Genomic DNA, 14,978 nt, shown 5'->3' with positions numbered 1-14,978 from the left:
CCCCCAATTCCCCAATAAAAATCTTAAAAAAAAAAATGCTTAAAGCAAAGCAAATGCATTAATAAATTCAAACATTTATAGAACATGTGTGCTTTTTGGTGGGAGGGAGAGGGGGGCCAAAAAAAGTGCAGTTGTATTTTTGTATATTGTAGTTAAAAAAACTTTTCATTTCTGCTATTTCTACAGTCATAGTAATTGCAATATAAAAGACCACAGGGAGTTTATGGAGTTATTTTTAAATTTATGGTTATTATTAAGTATAGCATTTTTGACTGTCTACCTGGGCAAAAACATTTTATAAAAAACAAAAATGTTTACCCCTTAAGACATATCGTAAAAATACAGCAAAAGAAAGTCCTATTATTACTTAGGCCAAAAAAATTCTTATATACAAACTAAACTTGGAAGACAAATCTCCATTTTCACAGATCGTCTCATCTTAGACATGGATTTTAAATTTCATAAAGTCCAAGTCATTTATTCGTACCTTCCAACAGCTCTGTAAGTACAAAAAACTAAAAAGAAATAAAGAAGAAAGAAAAATTTCTAAGGATTATTACTATAGGCTTCAGTGCCAAGTTAAGACATTTTGATCTATTCAAATCTATTAAAGAAAAGCCTTGCAAAAGCAAAGAATTTGAAAGTTTTGCCCTAAGCCTCAAGTGTTAAAGCCCATAAGGCTTTTTGTGAAATGAGGATTTGTCGCATTCGCATACACACACACACACACACATACTTAGAACCCTTGGGGTTATTAAAACTTGAAAGGAGAAAGATTCAAAATTGTAAGAATACCTCTTATGCAAGAACAGGTTTATATAAATATTATTTCAACAATGATAGTATTTAAAAAAAAAAAGAGTGGACAATGTATAACCCTTCCATTTAGGACCCAAGTATTTTATTTTTGAAATTACATATTTTGCTGTAATGAGTAAATCTGACTGAATAGGTGTTTTATCTAAAACATTATGCAAGGGGCCGGTCGAGTGGCTCAGTTGGTTAAGAGCTCACTCAAGAGTGTGAACCCTGATCAACAGGGTCGCCAGTTCAATTCCCAGCCTAAACTGAGCTGCCACGGAGCTGCCAACAGATGGCAGGATGACTCAGCTAAAAAAATAAATAAACTTTAAAAATTAAAAAAATAAATAAAACATTATGCAAAATTACAATATGTATTGGGAATTCAGGCTACCAATGCAAATTCCCGCAGTATTATGAATTAACCATTTATACAACACATTTGCAACATGGAAAAAAGTAGACCGTTCTTTCAAAATGATTTGAATTTAAATATAACTAAACTGTTAAAAAGAAAAAGTATCAATCTGCTAGACATAAGAATAAATACAGGGCCGGCCGAGTGGCGCGATGGTTAAGAACTGGCTTGGGACGCCAGAGGGCCCCGGTTCGGATCCCACATATGAGGGCCAGTGACACTGCCCTCTACAGCTAAGATGCTGAACAACAGCTCAACCTGGAGCTGGGCTGCTGTGAGTCGCCGGCGACGGCGTAGGCTGCAGCCCCTGTGGCAGTGGGTTGCCATGGGCTACCGTGTGTAGCCAGCAGCCAGCGTGAGCGGCCAGCAGCCGCAGTGAGCGGCCGTCCAGAAGCCGGCGACTGATCTGCCTCACCCGGGAAGAGCGCAATGATGGTGCCAACTTGGGCCAGTGAAGCGACGTCCTCCACAACTAGACTGAAGAACAAAAGGACAGCAACTTGTCTGTTCCCCTTCCCCCAATTCCCCAGCACTATTCCCATCCCCCCAATTCCCCAATAAAAAAAATCTTAAAAAAAAAAAAAGAATAAATACAGATGACAGAAATAAGAACCAATGTGTATGAACATGGGTTAGTATAACCACATATATGTCCTAACAAGTGAGAGGGCCTAAAAGCAGTAACACCCCAGCAGCAAGGATCATACTTGCCTAGATCCTAGTTTCTATAATAACTACCATTCTCCAATAAAACAAACCAGGGTTCCCTGGAGTCAAGGCTGGGACAGGAAAAATACAGTGTTAGTCTGAGACATCTTACAGTGTCAGAGAGTAAGGACGTACTTTTAAAAAGAAAAAAAGGTGGGGGTATGTCAAAAGGACATGGGCGCAACATGAGAGAGTTCCCAATAGCCAAAGCCAGAACAATTTGAGCAACAAAATAAACAGTACTGATAATATTGGATTATAATCCAAAAAATAAAACAAATTTCAGTGAGCCTAAATAGAACTATACAAATGATTGAATACATTACTAAATATGGGGGGAAAGACAAATCTTCCTTATAGAAGAATTTCAAATAATAAATGTAAAAGAAATAAGGGAAGTAGAAAATCGCCATTAGAATACCACACTAATAATTGCTGAAGGCAAAACCCACAGAGGAATGATAAAATTTGGTCGGGTCAACTTTAAAAAGAAACAGGATATTTGAATAGCCTCAAAATATCTTTCATCCATAATATTAATTAATTTACTGTGGTGATTTTAATAAATTCTTTGATACTCCTTCCTTCAGGAGGTGGAGCTTAATTCCCTTCCTCTTGGGTGTGGGTTGCTCCTGATGAACAGAGTGTGGAAAAGGAAAAAGGATAATTTTACAGTGGAGAAATCTGGCAGATACCACCTTAACAAGTGATCAAGGTTAATATCGCCAGTAATATGTCATGTTGGTATCATACACTCAATTATAATGCAGTGACAAAGTCACTTTGCTTCCATGGTATTCTTCCCCCAAAGTCCATAGCATGAGTCCTGGTATCAAAACATATTACAAAGCTACAGTAATCAAAACAGTGTGAAATTGGCATAAAGATAGACACATAGACCAATGGAATAAGACAGAGAGCCCAGAGATAAACCCTCCTACATGTGGTCAAATGATCTTCAACGAGGGTTCCAAGACCGACCACACAATAGGGAACAGGCTGTCTGTTCAACAAATGGTGAGGAAACTGGATAGTCACATGCAAAAGAATGAACTTAGACCTCTACCTTATACCACATACAAAAGTTAACTCAAAATAGATTAAAGGCCAAAACTCCTAAAAGAAAACATTGGGGAAAAGCTTCATGCCATTGGATTTGGCAATGATTCTTAGGTATGACACTAGAAGCACAGGCAGCAGAAGCAAAGATAGAAAAATGATACATCAAACTTTAAAACCTCTGCACATTAAAAGAAACAACCTAGTGAAAAGGCAACCTACAGAATGAGAGAATAATTACAAATCATATGTCTGATAATGGGTTAATATCCAGACTATATAAAGAATTCCTATAACTCAACAAAAAAAGTAACCTTTAAAAGCAGCATTAAAAAAATGAGCAAAGGACCTGAACAGACATTTCTCCAAAGATAAGTAGAAAGATGAAAAGCATATGAAAAGATGCTCGAGATCATTAATCATCAGGAAAAAGCAAATCAAAAACACAATGAGACATCACCTCACACACATTAAGATGGCCACTATAAAAAAAACAAAAACAGAAAATAACAAGTGTTGGCCAGGATGTAGAGAAATAAGAACTGTAGTACACTGTTGGTGAAATGTAAAGTGGTGCAGCTGCTATGGAAAACAGCATGGAGGTTCCTCAGAAAACTAAAAATAAAATTACCATATGACCCAGCAACCCCACTTCAGGGAATTTATAAAAATGAATTAAAAGCAAGACCTTGAAAAGACACTAGCACACCCATGTCACTGTAGTACTATTCATAATAGCCAAGAGGTGGAAATAGCCCAAACATCTATCGACAAATGAATGGGTAAAGAAAATGTGGCATATATATGTACAATGGAAAATTATTCAGCCTTCAAAACGAAGGAAATCCTGTCACATGCTACAATAAACTCTGAGGACATTATGCTGAGTGAAATAAGTCAGTCACAGAAGGACAAACACTGTGTGACTCTACTTATATGACATACCTACAGTAGACAAAATCATGGAAACAAAAAGTATTTAGAATGGTGATTGCCAGGGGCTGGGGGAGGTGGAAATGGGAAGTTGTTGTTCAGTGGGTACAGAGTTCCAGATTTACAAGATAAAAAAGTTCTAGACATCTGTTACACAACAATGTGAAAATAATTAACACTACTGAACTGTACATTTAAGACTGGTTAAGTGTAATTTTTATATTACGTGTTCCTTACCACAAAGAAACATTAGACAAACCTAAATGAGGGGTCATCCACAGGAAGCAACCAGCACCCTTCCAAAGTGTCAAGGACATGAAAGACAAAGGGAAATTGAGAAACTGTTCCAGATTAAAGGAAACTAAGGAAACAAAACAATTAAATGCAACATATAATCCTACATTAGATCCTGGACCAGAAAATGGACATTACTGGGACAACTGGTAAATCAATGCTAATTTCCTGATTGTTATAACTATACTATGGTTATAGAAGATGTTATATGGGGAATGTAAGCAGATCTTATATAGGAACTTCCCCCCCCCCCGAACAAAAGGCCCCTTATATAAGAACTTTTTAAACTAGTTTTGCAAGTGTCAAATTTTTTAAGTGTGAAATTACTTCAAAAATTTTTTTTAATTTAAGTGAAAAGTCAAGCAGACTGGAAAAAGAAGTTCTAATACATATCCAACTAAAAACACAATATCCAGAATAAAAAATACCTAATCACTAATAAGAAAAACACAGACTCTTAACAAAAGATAAGCAATAAACGTAAAAGGGTTCTCAAAGTCACTAGCTATTAGAGATAATGTGAAATAACGACACACCACAGAAGTATGGCCAAAATGAAAAAGACTGACAATACCAAGTGTTAGTGAGCATGCAGAGCAGTTAGAACTGTCACAATGCTGGCACTATAAATTATAATAAACACTTCGGAAAATTGTGTGACAGTATCTATTTACTAAAGCTGTTTAACTCCTAGGGGTATGGATGTGGGGGAGGTGGAGGTGGGTGGGGTCGGTGTACTCTTCACCCAACAGAAATGAGTTTCTTAGGTCCACCCACTAAAAGACATGTGCCTGAATGTTCAAAGCAGCTCCATTCATAATAGCCAAAAAGTGAAAATAACCTAAGTCCCCATCAACAGTAAAATCACTTCAAAATAAATACACCCTATATTCTCTTGGACATAATGTTGACTTAAAAAACATTAAAGAGTACGTAATTCATTATTCCATCTGTATCAGGCAAATTAATCTATGGGGTGACAGAAGCTGGAATATATGGTTATTTTAGGAATGATGGTACTGAGTGGGAAGGGGTACAAAGAAGTCTTCTGTGGTGCTGGATGTGTGCTAGATCTTGATGTGGGTACTGGGTAAACGGGTGAATTGATATGCAAAAATCTGATATGTACATTTAAAGTTTGTGCATTTCACTGTATTTAAGTTATATCTCAATTAAAAAAAAAAACCTGGAACAAAACAAAAGAAGAATCACTATAGATAATAACCTGACGTTATCTACAGGAAATCTCCAGAATAATTCAAGTAAGAAATGAGTAGAAACAAAAATGTGAAGGAAATAAATCAGAGAGATATTTAGGCGCCAGGTTTGGTGCCCCACTGAAAAATACGATTGAGAGGGAAAGATGCAAAGATAAATCTCTCAAGTATCTGGGTAGAAAGTAGTATTACTATCCAAAATAGAGAACATACAAGGCAATGAGCTCAGTCTTAGACCTGTTAAGTGGAGACATTCAACTGGAGATATTCAGGGCAGATGATATGAGTCTTGAACTCAGATGCAACCTGAGCAAAATGTATAAATTTAGAGAACAGAAGCCAATAGAGGATTAAAATCAGGAGAGGATGAGACTGCCTAGGGAGAAAGTATAAAAGAGAAGACAGCCAATAAAAGAAACCTAATATTAGGGAGCAAACACAGGAAGTATAGCACGCATAAAACACTGAAGGAAGAGTAAGAGAGGTGGTGAGTTACTGACAGTGTGAAATAGGGCAGAGGACAAAAATAAGTACCAGCTTTGCACTCAGATTACTATTGCCTTTTGCTATAGTTCTATCAAAAATAAACATTTTTAAAAGGCCTTAAATGACCTAAAAACCACTTTTAAATATACAATTTGTACTCCTGTACCTTCGCTTCCATATCAATTTCAAACTAGTTCATGCAAGCACTCTCTGAAAAAACAAATTATTAATAATAATAAGTGGAAGATATTCATGTTAAGAATTTATAACTATAAAAGGAAAATATAATTTATCCCAGGGATAGAATAAACATAATTGTTTATTGTTCCTTTTATATCATATATATATATATATTAAACATTATTACACATAAAAATTCAGAGACTTTTCTATATTTCAAATTTTTTATAATCAAATACTGGAAAGAATCTGGTCAGCATGAAAAATAAATAATGCATAAAAATCAGCCAGTTACTTATTGAGCACATAGTATATACTCAAAAAAGTTGTTTTAAAATCTTGCTAATCTGTCCATTCAACAGACATGAGAATCTCTGACTCTCAGCTTAACTTTATCAGCTCTTAAGGATGAAAATGCTTTTATCACCAGTATTGCAGCTAGATAATAATCTTTCTCCTGTGAGTTTCCTGTAAGCAACCAAGAATGGAGCCTCTACAGTAAGAACAAGAAGCTAAGAATTAGCCAGGAAGACTTCTCCAGGGAATACAGGGGCATCCTACAAACCATATTAGGGAAATAGTAGACTGCAATGGATTAAAGATGGCCACACATTCTGTGCCACTCCCCTCCCATCAAGAGGTAGAGTCTATTTCCCCTCATCCTTGTCTCTGGGCTGATATCACAACTTGCTTTGACCAAAAGAATTAGGTAGAAGTGTGTTGTGCCACCGCCACGCTTTCACTCTCTTGGGAGCCAGCTACCATGCTATAAAAAAGTTGGGCCAGAGGGCTAGTTGAGTGGTGCGTTGGTTAATAGTTCGCTTGGGACGCCAGCTCTGAGCAGCAGGGCCCCAGTTCGGATCCCACATGAGAGGCAGTGACGCTGCGCCTTCTACAGCTAAGATGGTGAACAACAGCTCAACCTGGAGCTGGGCTGCCGTGAGTCGCTGGCGATGGCATAGGCTGCAGTGGGGCTGGCTGGAAGTGGGAGTGAGCTTTCGTGAGCCACCATCCAATGGCTGGCGAGCGACTGCCTCACCCGGGAAGAGCACAATGATAATACCAACATGGGCCAGTGAAGCAACGTCCTCCAAAACTAGACTGAAGAACAAAAGGACAGCAACTTGTCTGTTCCCCTTCCCCGATTCCCCAACTCTGTTCCCTCCCCCAATTCCCCAATAAAATCTTTAAAAAAAAAAAGAAGTTGAGATAGAGACAACTTTGAGAGAAAGAGGCCAAGTCAAGGAGACAGAAACACTTCAGACTTCCAGCCAATCCTAATAGGGCCTCAGACCTGGGTGTAGCCATTTTGGACCTTCCAGTCCCAACTGGCCACCAGCTGAATGCAGCCACACAAGGGATCCCAAGTGAGACCAGAAGAAGACACACCCAACTAATCTACAGAGTCATGAGCAATAAGAAACTGTTATTGTTTTAAACCATGAACTTTTGGAGTGGTTTGCTACACAACAATAGATAACTAAAACACTGAACATAATTATCTTGTAAATTTTTTTAGCATTTCCTACAACATTTTCCCTAAACAACAGAAGATATCTTTTAAAGACTATGTTGGTCTGTGGAATTTTGGGGAAAGGAAAGTTGCAGGAACAACCAAAGCACATTCCCACAAGCATCAACCAAGCAAGACAAGTACTCCCCTGGTACAGTTCCTGAGTTTGAACAGAGTATACAGTTGTCCCCCAATATCCATTCTCTCCTCCTTTCCAGGTAACAGGATTCTTACCTGAACATGCAGCCATCAAAATAAAGACTACATTTTCCTAGCCTTCCTTGCAAATAAATTCTTGCGCCTAAATCTGGACAGAAGGATGTTAGCAGAAGTTATCAAAGGGATGATGTGGCAGCTTACAAGGAAAATAAATCCCTAAGAGACTGCTGGCCAAGTCATTTGCCCTATGACTGTAAATTCCAGCTGCCTGGAATTTACAATACCTTCAGTCATGGGGATGAAGGCCACACTCTTAGGATCACCAAGGCATGAGCTGAAAGCAGCTGAGGTTCCTGATGACTTCATAAAGCAGAGCCAATGTACCAATCTAGGACTGTAAAAAAAAAAAACCCAAAAAACAAAAAACCTTCTCTTTAAATCAAAGTTATCAGGATTTTCCAATATTCTCGGTTAAACCTAATCCCATCTCATGCGGTGGCAACAACAAGAAGAGCTGTCTCATAACACAGTAAAGAAGTCTGGAATATCAAAATGCAGTTTTTGAGCAAAGGCAATACCATGGAACAATGACAGTCTTTTCAACAAATGGTGCTGGAACAACTAGACATCCATGTGCTAAAAAAAGAATCTAGATACAGACTTTAAACCCTTGACAAAAATTAAGTCAAAATGGATCATAGACCTAAATGTAGAACCCAAAACTATTCAACTCCTAAGATGTAGGAGAAAACCTATATGATACTAGGTATGGCGATGACTTTTTAGATACAACACCAAAGGCATAATCCATAAAAAAAGACTAGATAAGCTAGACTTCATTAAAATTAACAATTTCTGCTCTGCGAAAGACTATGTCAAAAGAATGAGAAAACATGCCACAGACTGGGAGAAAATATTTGCAAAAGATATACCTGATAAAGGACTGTTATCCAAAATATTCAAAGAACTCTTACAACACAGTTAAGAAAACAATATGATAAAAAAATGAGCCAAATTCCTTAACAGACACCTCAACAAAGAAGATATGCTGATGGCAAATAAGCATGTGAAAAGATGTTTCACATCATATGTCATCTGGGAAATACACATTTAAATAACAATAATGAGATATTACTATACACCTATTAGAATGGCCAAAATCCAGAACACTGACACCACCAAATGCTGACAAGGATGTGGAGCAACAGAAACTCTCATTAACTGCTGGGAGGAATACAAAATGGTAGTCACTTAAGAAGTGTCTTACAAAACTAAACATAGCCTTACCATACAAATCCAGCAGTCATGCTCCTTGGTATTTACCCAAACAAGTTGAAAACTTATGTTCACACAAAAACCTGCACATGGATGTTTATAGCAGTTTTATTCAAAACTGCCAAAACTTGGAAGCAACCAGGTAGTCCTTCAGTCAGTGAAAGGATAAACTATGGTACGTCCAGACAATGGAATATTATTTAGCACTACTAAGATATGAGCCATTTAAACCATGAAAAGACATGGAGGAAACTTAAATGCATATGACTAAGTGAAAGAAACCCATCTGAAAAGGCTACATACAATAAGATTTCAACTATATAACATTCTGGAAAAGGCAAAACAATGGAAATAGTAAAAAGATTAATGGAGGCCGGCTGAGTGGCTTGTTGGTTAAGAGCTGGCTTGGGAGCTCTGGCTCTGAGAAGCAGGGCTGTGGTTCGGATCCCACATGGGCCAGTGACGCTGCACCCTCTACAGCTAAGATCGTGAACAATAGCTCAATCTGGAGCTGGGCTGCTGTGAGTCGCCGGTGATGGCATAGGCTGCAGCGGGGCTGGCCGGCAGCGGGCGTGAGCTGCCGTGAGCCGCCGTCTGATTGCCTCACCCGGGAAGAACGCAATGATCACAATACCAACATGGGCCAGCAAAGCGACGTCCTCCACAACTAGACTGAAGAACAAAGGACAGCAACTTGCCCTTCCCCAATTCCCCAATGCTGTTCCCCTCCCCCAACCCCCCAATAAAATCTTAAAAAAAAAAGATTAATGGTTTGGGCAGGGTGGATAAACGGACAGAGCACAGAGGATTTTTAGGGCAGTGAAACTACACTATATGATACTATAATTATGGGTACATGTTATTATACATCTGCCCAAATCCATACAAGTTACAACACCAAGCATGTACCTTAAGGTAAACAATGGACTTAGGGTGATGATGCTGTGTCAGTGTAGGTTCATCAGTTGTGACAAAGGGACCACTCTGGTGGGGGAGGCTGTGCATGTGTGAGGGCAGAGAGTATATGGAAATCTCTACACCATCCTTTCAATTCTGCTGTGAAACTAAAACTGCTCTAAAAAAAACTAAACCTTAAAAAAAAAAAATAGTTTCCCCCAAAAGCCTCCAAGCCTCACAGCCACAATAATACACTGGTCTGAGAGGAGGCACTTTATAAAGGGTCACTCAAGTAAGAAAAAAACACAAATCTAGAAACCAAATCTTCATACTCTGAATTAGGTATTCTTTCTACGTCATTAAAAGTGGCCATTAAAACATGTGTCCTTATCATTAAACGTACACACAGCATCAAAGGGAAAAAAACTATAATAGTCACAAATTACTGACTGCATACTAAGTTCTTAATACTAGTGTAGGTACTAGAAACATAACAATTAATAAGAACAATACAGTCCTTGCCTTTATGGAATTTAAATTCTAATGGGAGGGGTTTATTAAACTGATTAAATTAGTACATATAAAGAGTTGAGAATAGTGACTGGCATACAGTGTTCAATAAATATCAGTTATTATTCGCTATAAATAGTGCCTCTAAGTTTCTAGGTAATCAGCCTTATGCATACTAAAGCAAACCTTATTCATCTAGCTCTCTAACAATCAAGAGATTCTTGTTTCTGTAAATTCTGCAAAAAGATTCTGGTTTCTGAACTAAATGTCCTTAATTTTAATCAGCATGCCATCCTTTAGAGAACTGACCCTCTCTCCAAGCTATTTCTCATGGGCTCATCCAGAGGTAGACATTTCCAGTCAGAGCTCCTTACACAGGAATCTGAATCACTGGCGAGGCAACAAGAGATGAGAAACACCCAGAAGTTCAGTTCACATGGCTGAGCTCCATGTGGACCCATCTCAGCACACTACCCTGGCTCCTGTCCTTCCTAAGGCCCGGTTGTCCAATTTGTCCTTCAATTCTATCCTCCCAGTAAGTCTCTTTTTCTTGCTTAAAACAGCCAGAATTTGTTTTGCTTATAAAGAACCCTACCTGATATAGTTACCGAATGTAAGATCATTCTACAAAAGGAAGTGTTCACAATCAAACAAAATTGCCAAAATTCATCAAACTGCACATTATTAAAATGAGATTTTACTATTTGTAAAGTACACCTCAATAAAACTGGGGGGGGGGATGAATATTTAATTTAAAAGCATAAATAGCACATTTTTACCGGACAATGAAATATTTTTATGTTATTTTCATATACATTGATTTTATTATGCTGTATGGCTAAAAGGCTTTTATTGGAAACATGTCTTAAGACGGCCCATTTTAAAGTAGTCCCATTTAAAGTCAAGCTGCATGGACTGCAGTGATTCTAAAATAGGAAGTGTGTTAATATCTAAAAACTATGTCTTGCTAACTGGAGCAATAAAGCTCACAGCATACATAATAACCATATCTTGCTTTCAAATTTATCGCCAGCACCCTACAGTACTTTGCTTAATTATTTGTTTTGCTTATATTTCCACTCTCTCTATTTAGTCTTACTTTGCAAGCAGCCTATATCACAGCAGGAAACCCCTTCAAAATGCAAACCTCTCCAGCTTCAGTAAAGAAATTAGGACAGCCACACTTGTTTATGTTTACATTACAACAATTTAAGAACCGCCTTACTTTGTTATACCATGCTCCATTCACTAAGCAATCTCTATGACAGAGACTCCAAGGAGCTCTTTCCACATCAAAGAACATGGCTGTCCACTTGCCACCAACCTAAAAGCCTAAAGCACATGCCAATATACTTTCAGCCACCTTGATAGATCCATATTGGATCTATTACTCATTAGTTCACCCTAATCACTCTTGACATATAGAAAGGCAAATAATGAAAAATGTAGGCTGAACATCCAAGTTGCATGTGTATAGATTTATACGAAAAACCCCAAATATATTTCCTATCACTATTATTTGCAAATAAATGACTCACTTTAATTTTAAATATTACAAAACTCAGATTTTTACTCTTGCAACTTTGAGATTTAGCCCTTTTATCTAGCAATTTCCAGTATTAAAATTGTCACCTCCTTACCCAGTAAAAATTCAACTACTTGATCCCTGATTTCCCAAGAATCTAATCAAATTTATAAAACTATTTCCTAAAGTATCCTCCTCCATGGCCTCTGGTAGCCAGCCTAGAGAGGTACCCTACATAGCCAGCCAGCACCAAAATCAAATTTAAACTACTTCAATTCCACTTAAATCAATACTGGGAGTCTCCCAACAGTGAGTGTTTCAGTCAAACAGTGCTAATGAGGTTCAACTTGATGTTTTAACTCTCATTGTTTCTTCTGAGTTTACCAAAACAAATACTATAAGTAACTCAAGTTTCAACACAGTATCTGTGTAGAACCAAAAATAAAATACAACTAAACAAAAACCTTGCTTTGCAACATATTGATAATCCAGCTTCTTAGACTCTTTTCTTCAATTTAAATTTTAATTCTCTCATGAGTTCTCATTTCTACAACAGGACTCAAAATATTTACAAGATGAACATGAGAAAAGCCCAACATTCACCTACCCAACATTTGGCAATCCAACAATACCAATTTTCAAGGAGGTTCCAAATCTTCCAATGATCGGAGGTGGTTTAATTCCATCACCTCCCTTTTTGGGGGGCATCTGAAATGTCAAAACAAACATATATGAACAAAACGTTTTACTATCCCCATCAACCCAGAATACATTTCATTACACAAAATATATTACTGAATAGATTGAGAATAAAACATACTGTATATATCAATCCAAAACTGACACGAGCTAAATCCACTTTATTTTTCAACAAAAATTTTGTTAAGTTCTGTACACAGACCTGATAGTTAAAAGACTGATCTAAAAATATATGGCACCAGAAGTCAAAAATAAACTTAAAAAATATCTGCCAATCTTCCATCCAGACTGTTAACAAAACATTTTATTTCTTAATTTGACATAAGGTTAAATGAATGAAAACATCTGGAAGCAGCAGCACAGATAAGAATTTTTTAAAAAAATCCATTCTAGAACCTCCAGTAACCAAGTCATCTACACCAAACCATCTCTCTTATCTGGAACTTGTTCTTTCCCATTTCCCTCAGAAGCACCATTTTCTTTACATGGATGAACTAAGACAGTTATCAAGGTCTTCCCAATCAAGTCTCTCCAAACTTCGGTACTGTGGGTACGACTCATAAGCAACCTCCGGAATCTATATTCTGCTTATTTCTCATCGTAAATGAAGCCACTAACTCTTTTTATTTACTAGTCGAAACTTTCTCAATCCCTGGTCATCGGCTCCAAGTTCCTCCGTGTAGAATTAATTCCACTTTATTACTGCAAACTGAACTCCTGAGGGGCTGCTAACCTCACGTTTTATAAGCTGGGAACTAAAACTGTCCCTGTCTTCAGGATCCAGCTGAATCTCCTGGGGCCACGCTGAGGCCCTGCTCATGAAGTGATATTCCAGCCGCTGAGGGCCAGGGATTCTCCCTTCTCAGGGTCTTAACTCACACCTGTTCCCACTCAAACCCCAGGCCTCTGCCGCAGGAGCTGAGCCTCTCCAGTCCTCTGGCCTCCTACCGAGGGATGGCCGGCCGCCCAGCCAAAGCGGGCCCCCACCCAACATCCTCCCCCTCTGGATCGGAGAAGGCTTTCCCCAGAGCGTGCCAGGGTGAAGCGTGGGCCGCTCTCGCAACGCGCGGCCTAGTCCGAGAGCGCCTCATTCATCCACACACCCCACGCCGCCTGCTGCCCTCGCCCTATCCCGGCCGCCGGGCCCTAGCCTGACGCCGGCCTCAGGGCAACGGGCCGGGACGCCGAAGATACTGCGGGGAGCGCGCCCGCAGGCTCCCTGGGGGGTCTCACCGTGTTCGCAGCGAGTAATGACACCGGGGTCCCAGCGGCAATGGCAGACGCGTCCTACCGGCAGCAGGAGGCGGGTAGGAAGGAGGAGAGAGAGCAGGCCCGCCCCTCCGCGGAGTAGCACGCACGACGGCAGAAGCGACGGAACGGGGGGGCGGGGCGCCGGGCCGCACCTGCGCGCAAGCCGCGCGCCTCGCCCCGCCCCGGGCACCGGCCTGTCCTGCCCATTGGCCTGATTGGCCGGAGGCGGGAGCAGGTTGGGAGTAGCTGCGCGACGCAGGAGCTGGCGAGAGCCGGAGTCGGAGCTGGATCCAGAGCCAGAGCTGGAGTCGGAATCCCCAACCTCTGGACTTTGCGTCTTCCGCTTTCTCAGCACGTAGAGCTTCTCGACCCCGATCTCCGCTTCCTCCCAGTGTGCGCCGCCCGTTGCCCGCACACGCTCCCTCGCCGGCCTGCCCTCCACACTTCATCCGCAGGACCTCGAAGCATTCTCGGCCTGACCGCACGCTTGGAGACGGGTCGCCTGAGGTCTGGCGAACAGCCGTGCCGTTCCTTGGCCTCCAACCGAGTCCTTGGGTACCACGGTCGCAGCTCCTTTTTCCTATAAGTTTCTTCGGTCAATACAGATGATGAGAAACTGTTAACTGAGTTTACTTAAAGGAAGCTAGCACTTTTCTTTACCTGTAATCTAAGGTTCCTTAATCGCATTATCGTTCGTGAATTTTTCAGGCACTGGATCCCAGAATGCGTTTAATAGGGCCAATTCTCCGCCCCCCCCCCTTTATTTCTCTGTATGGTTAAGAGCAGAGGCCTTTAAAATTTGGAAAACGTAGGTTCCAATTTGGACCCCACTACTCATTAGCTGTGTAATCCTGGACAAAAGTAACCTCTCTTGGTTTCAATTTCCTCCTGGATAAAATGAGGTTATTGAGACTCGCAAGGTTATTGTGAGGATAAAATAAGACAGTATGTGTAAAGCTTGTAACTACAGTACCCCAAACATATAGGAAAGGCTCATAAATAGCAAGAAAAGCTATTGTTAATATTAAGGTTTCATCCCATCTCACCCACACC

At 39.8% G+C, this 14,978-nt stretch overlaps 1 protein-coding gene across 1 annotated transcript in view; it reads right to left on the bottom strand.

Moving 5' to 3' along the window:
* The window catches only part of OLA1 (Obg like ATPase 1), a 160,964-nt gene extending 146,878 nt beyond the window's left edge, over positions 1-14,086 (bottom strand). The window contains exons 1-2 of the mRNA XM_019653735.1: positions 13,908-14,086; positions 12,583-12,683 (exon numbers count right to left, since the gene is read on the bottom strand). Coding sequence (XP_019509280.1) covers positions 12,583-12,683 — 101 coding nt within the window. The 5' untranslated portion in view covers positions 13,908-14,086. The remainder of the gene's footprint in view (positions 1-12,582; positions 12,684-13,907) is intronic.
* Between the last annotated feature and the right edge of the window lie 892 nt (positions 14,087-14,978).

This window comes from Hipposideros armiger, unplaced genomic scaffold (genome assembly GCF_001890085.2).
Source record: "Hipposideros armiger isolate ML-2016 unplaced genomic scaffold, ASM189008v1 scaffold_205, whole genome shotgun sequence".
NCBI classification, from domain to species: domain Eukaryota; kingdom Metazoa; phylum Chordata; class Mammalia; order Chiroptera; family Hipposideridae; genus Hipposideros; species Hipposideros armiger.
The sequence above is the reverse complement of the archived record's forward strand: the minus strand, read 5'-3'. Positions and strand labels throughout refer to the sequence as shown.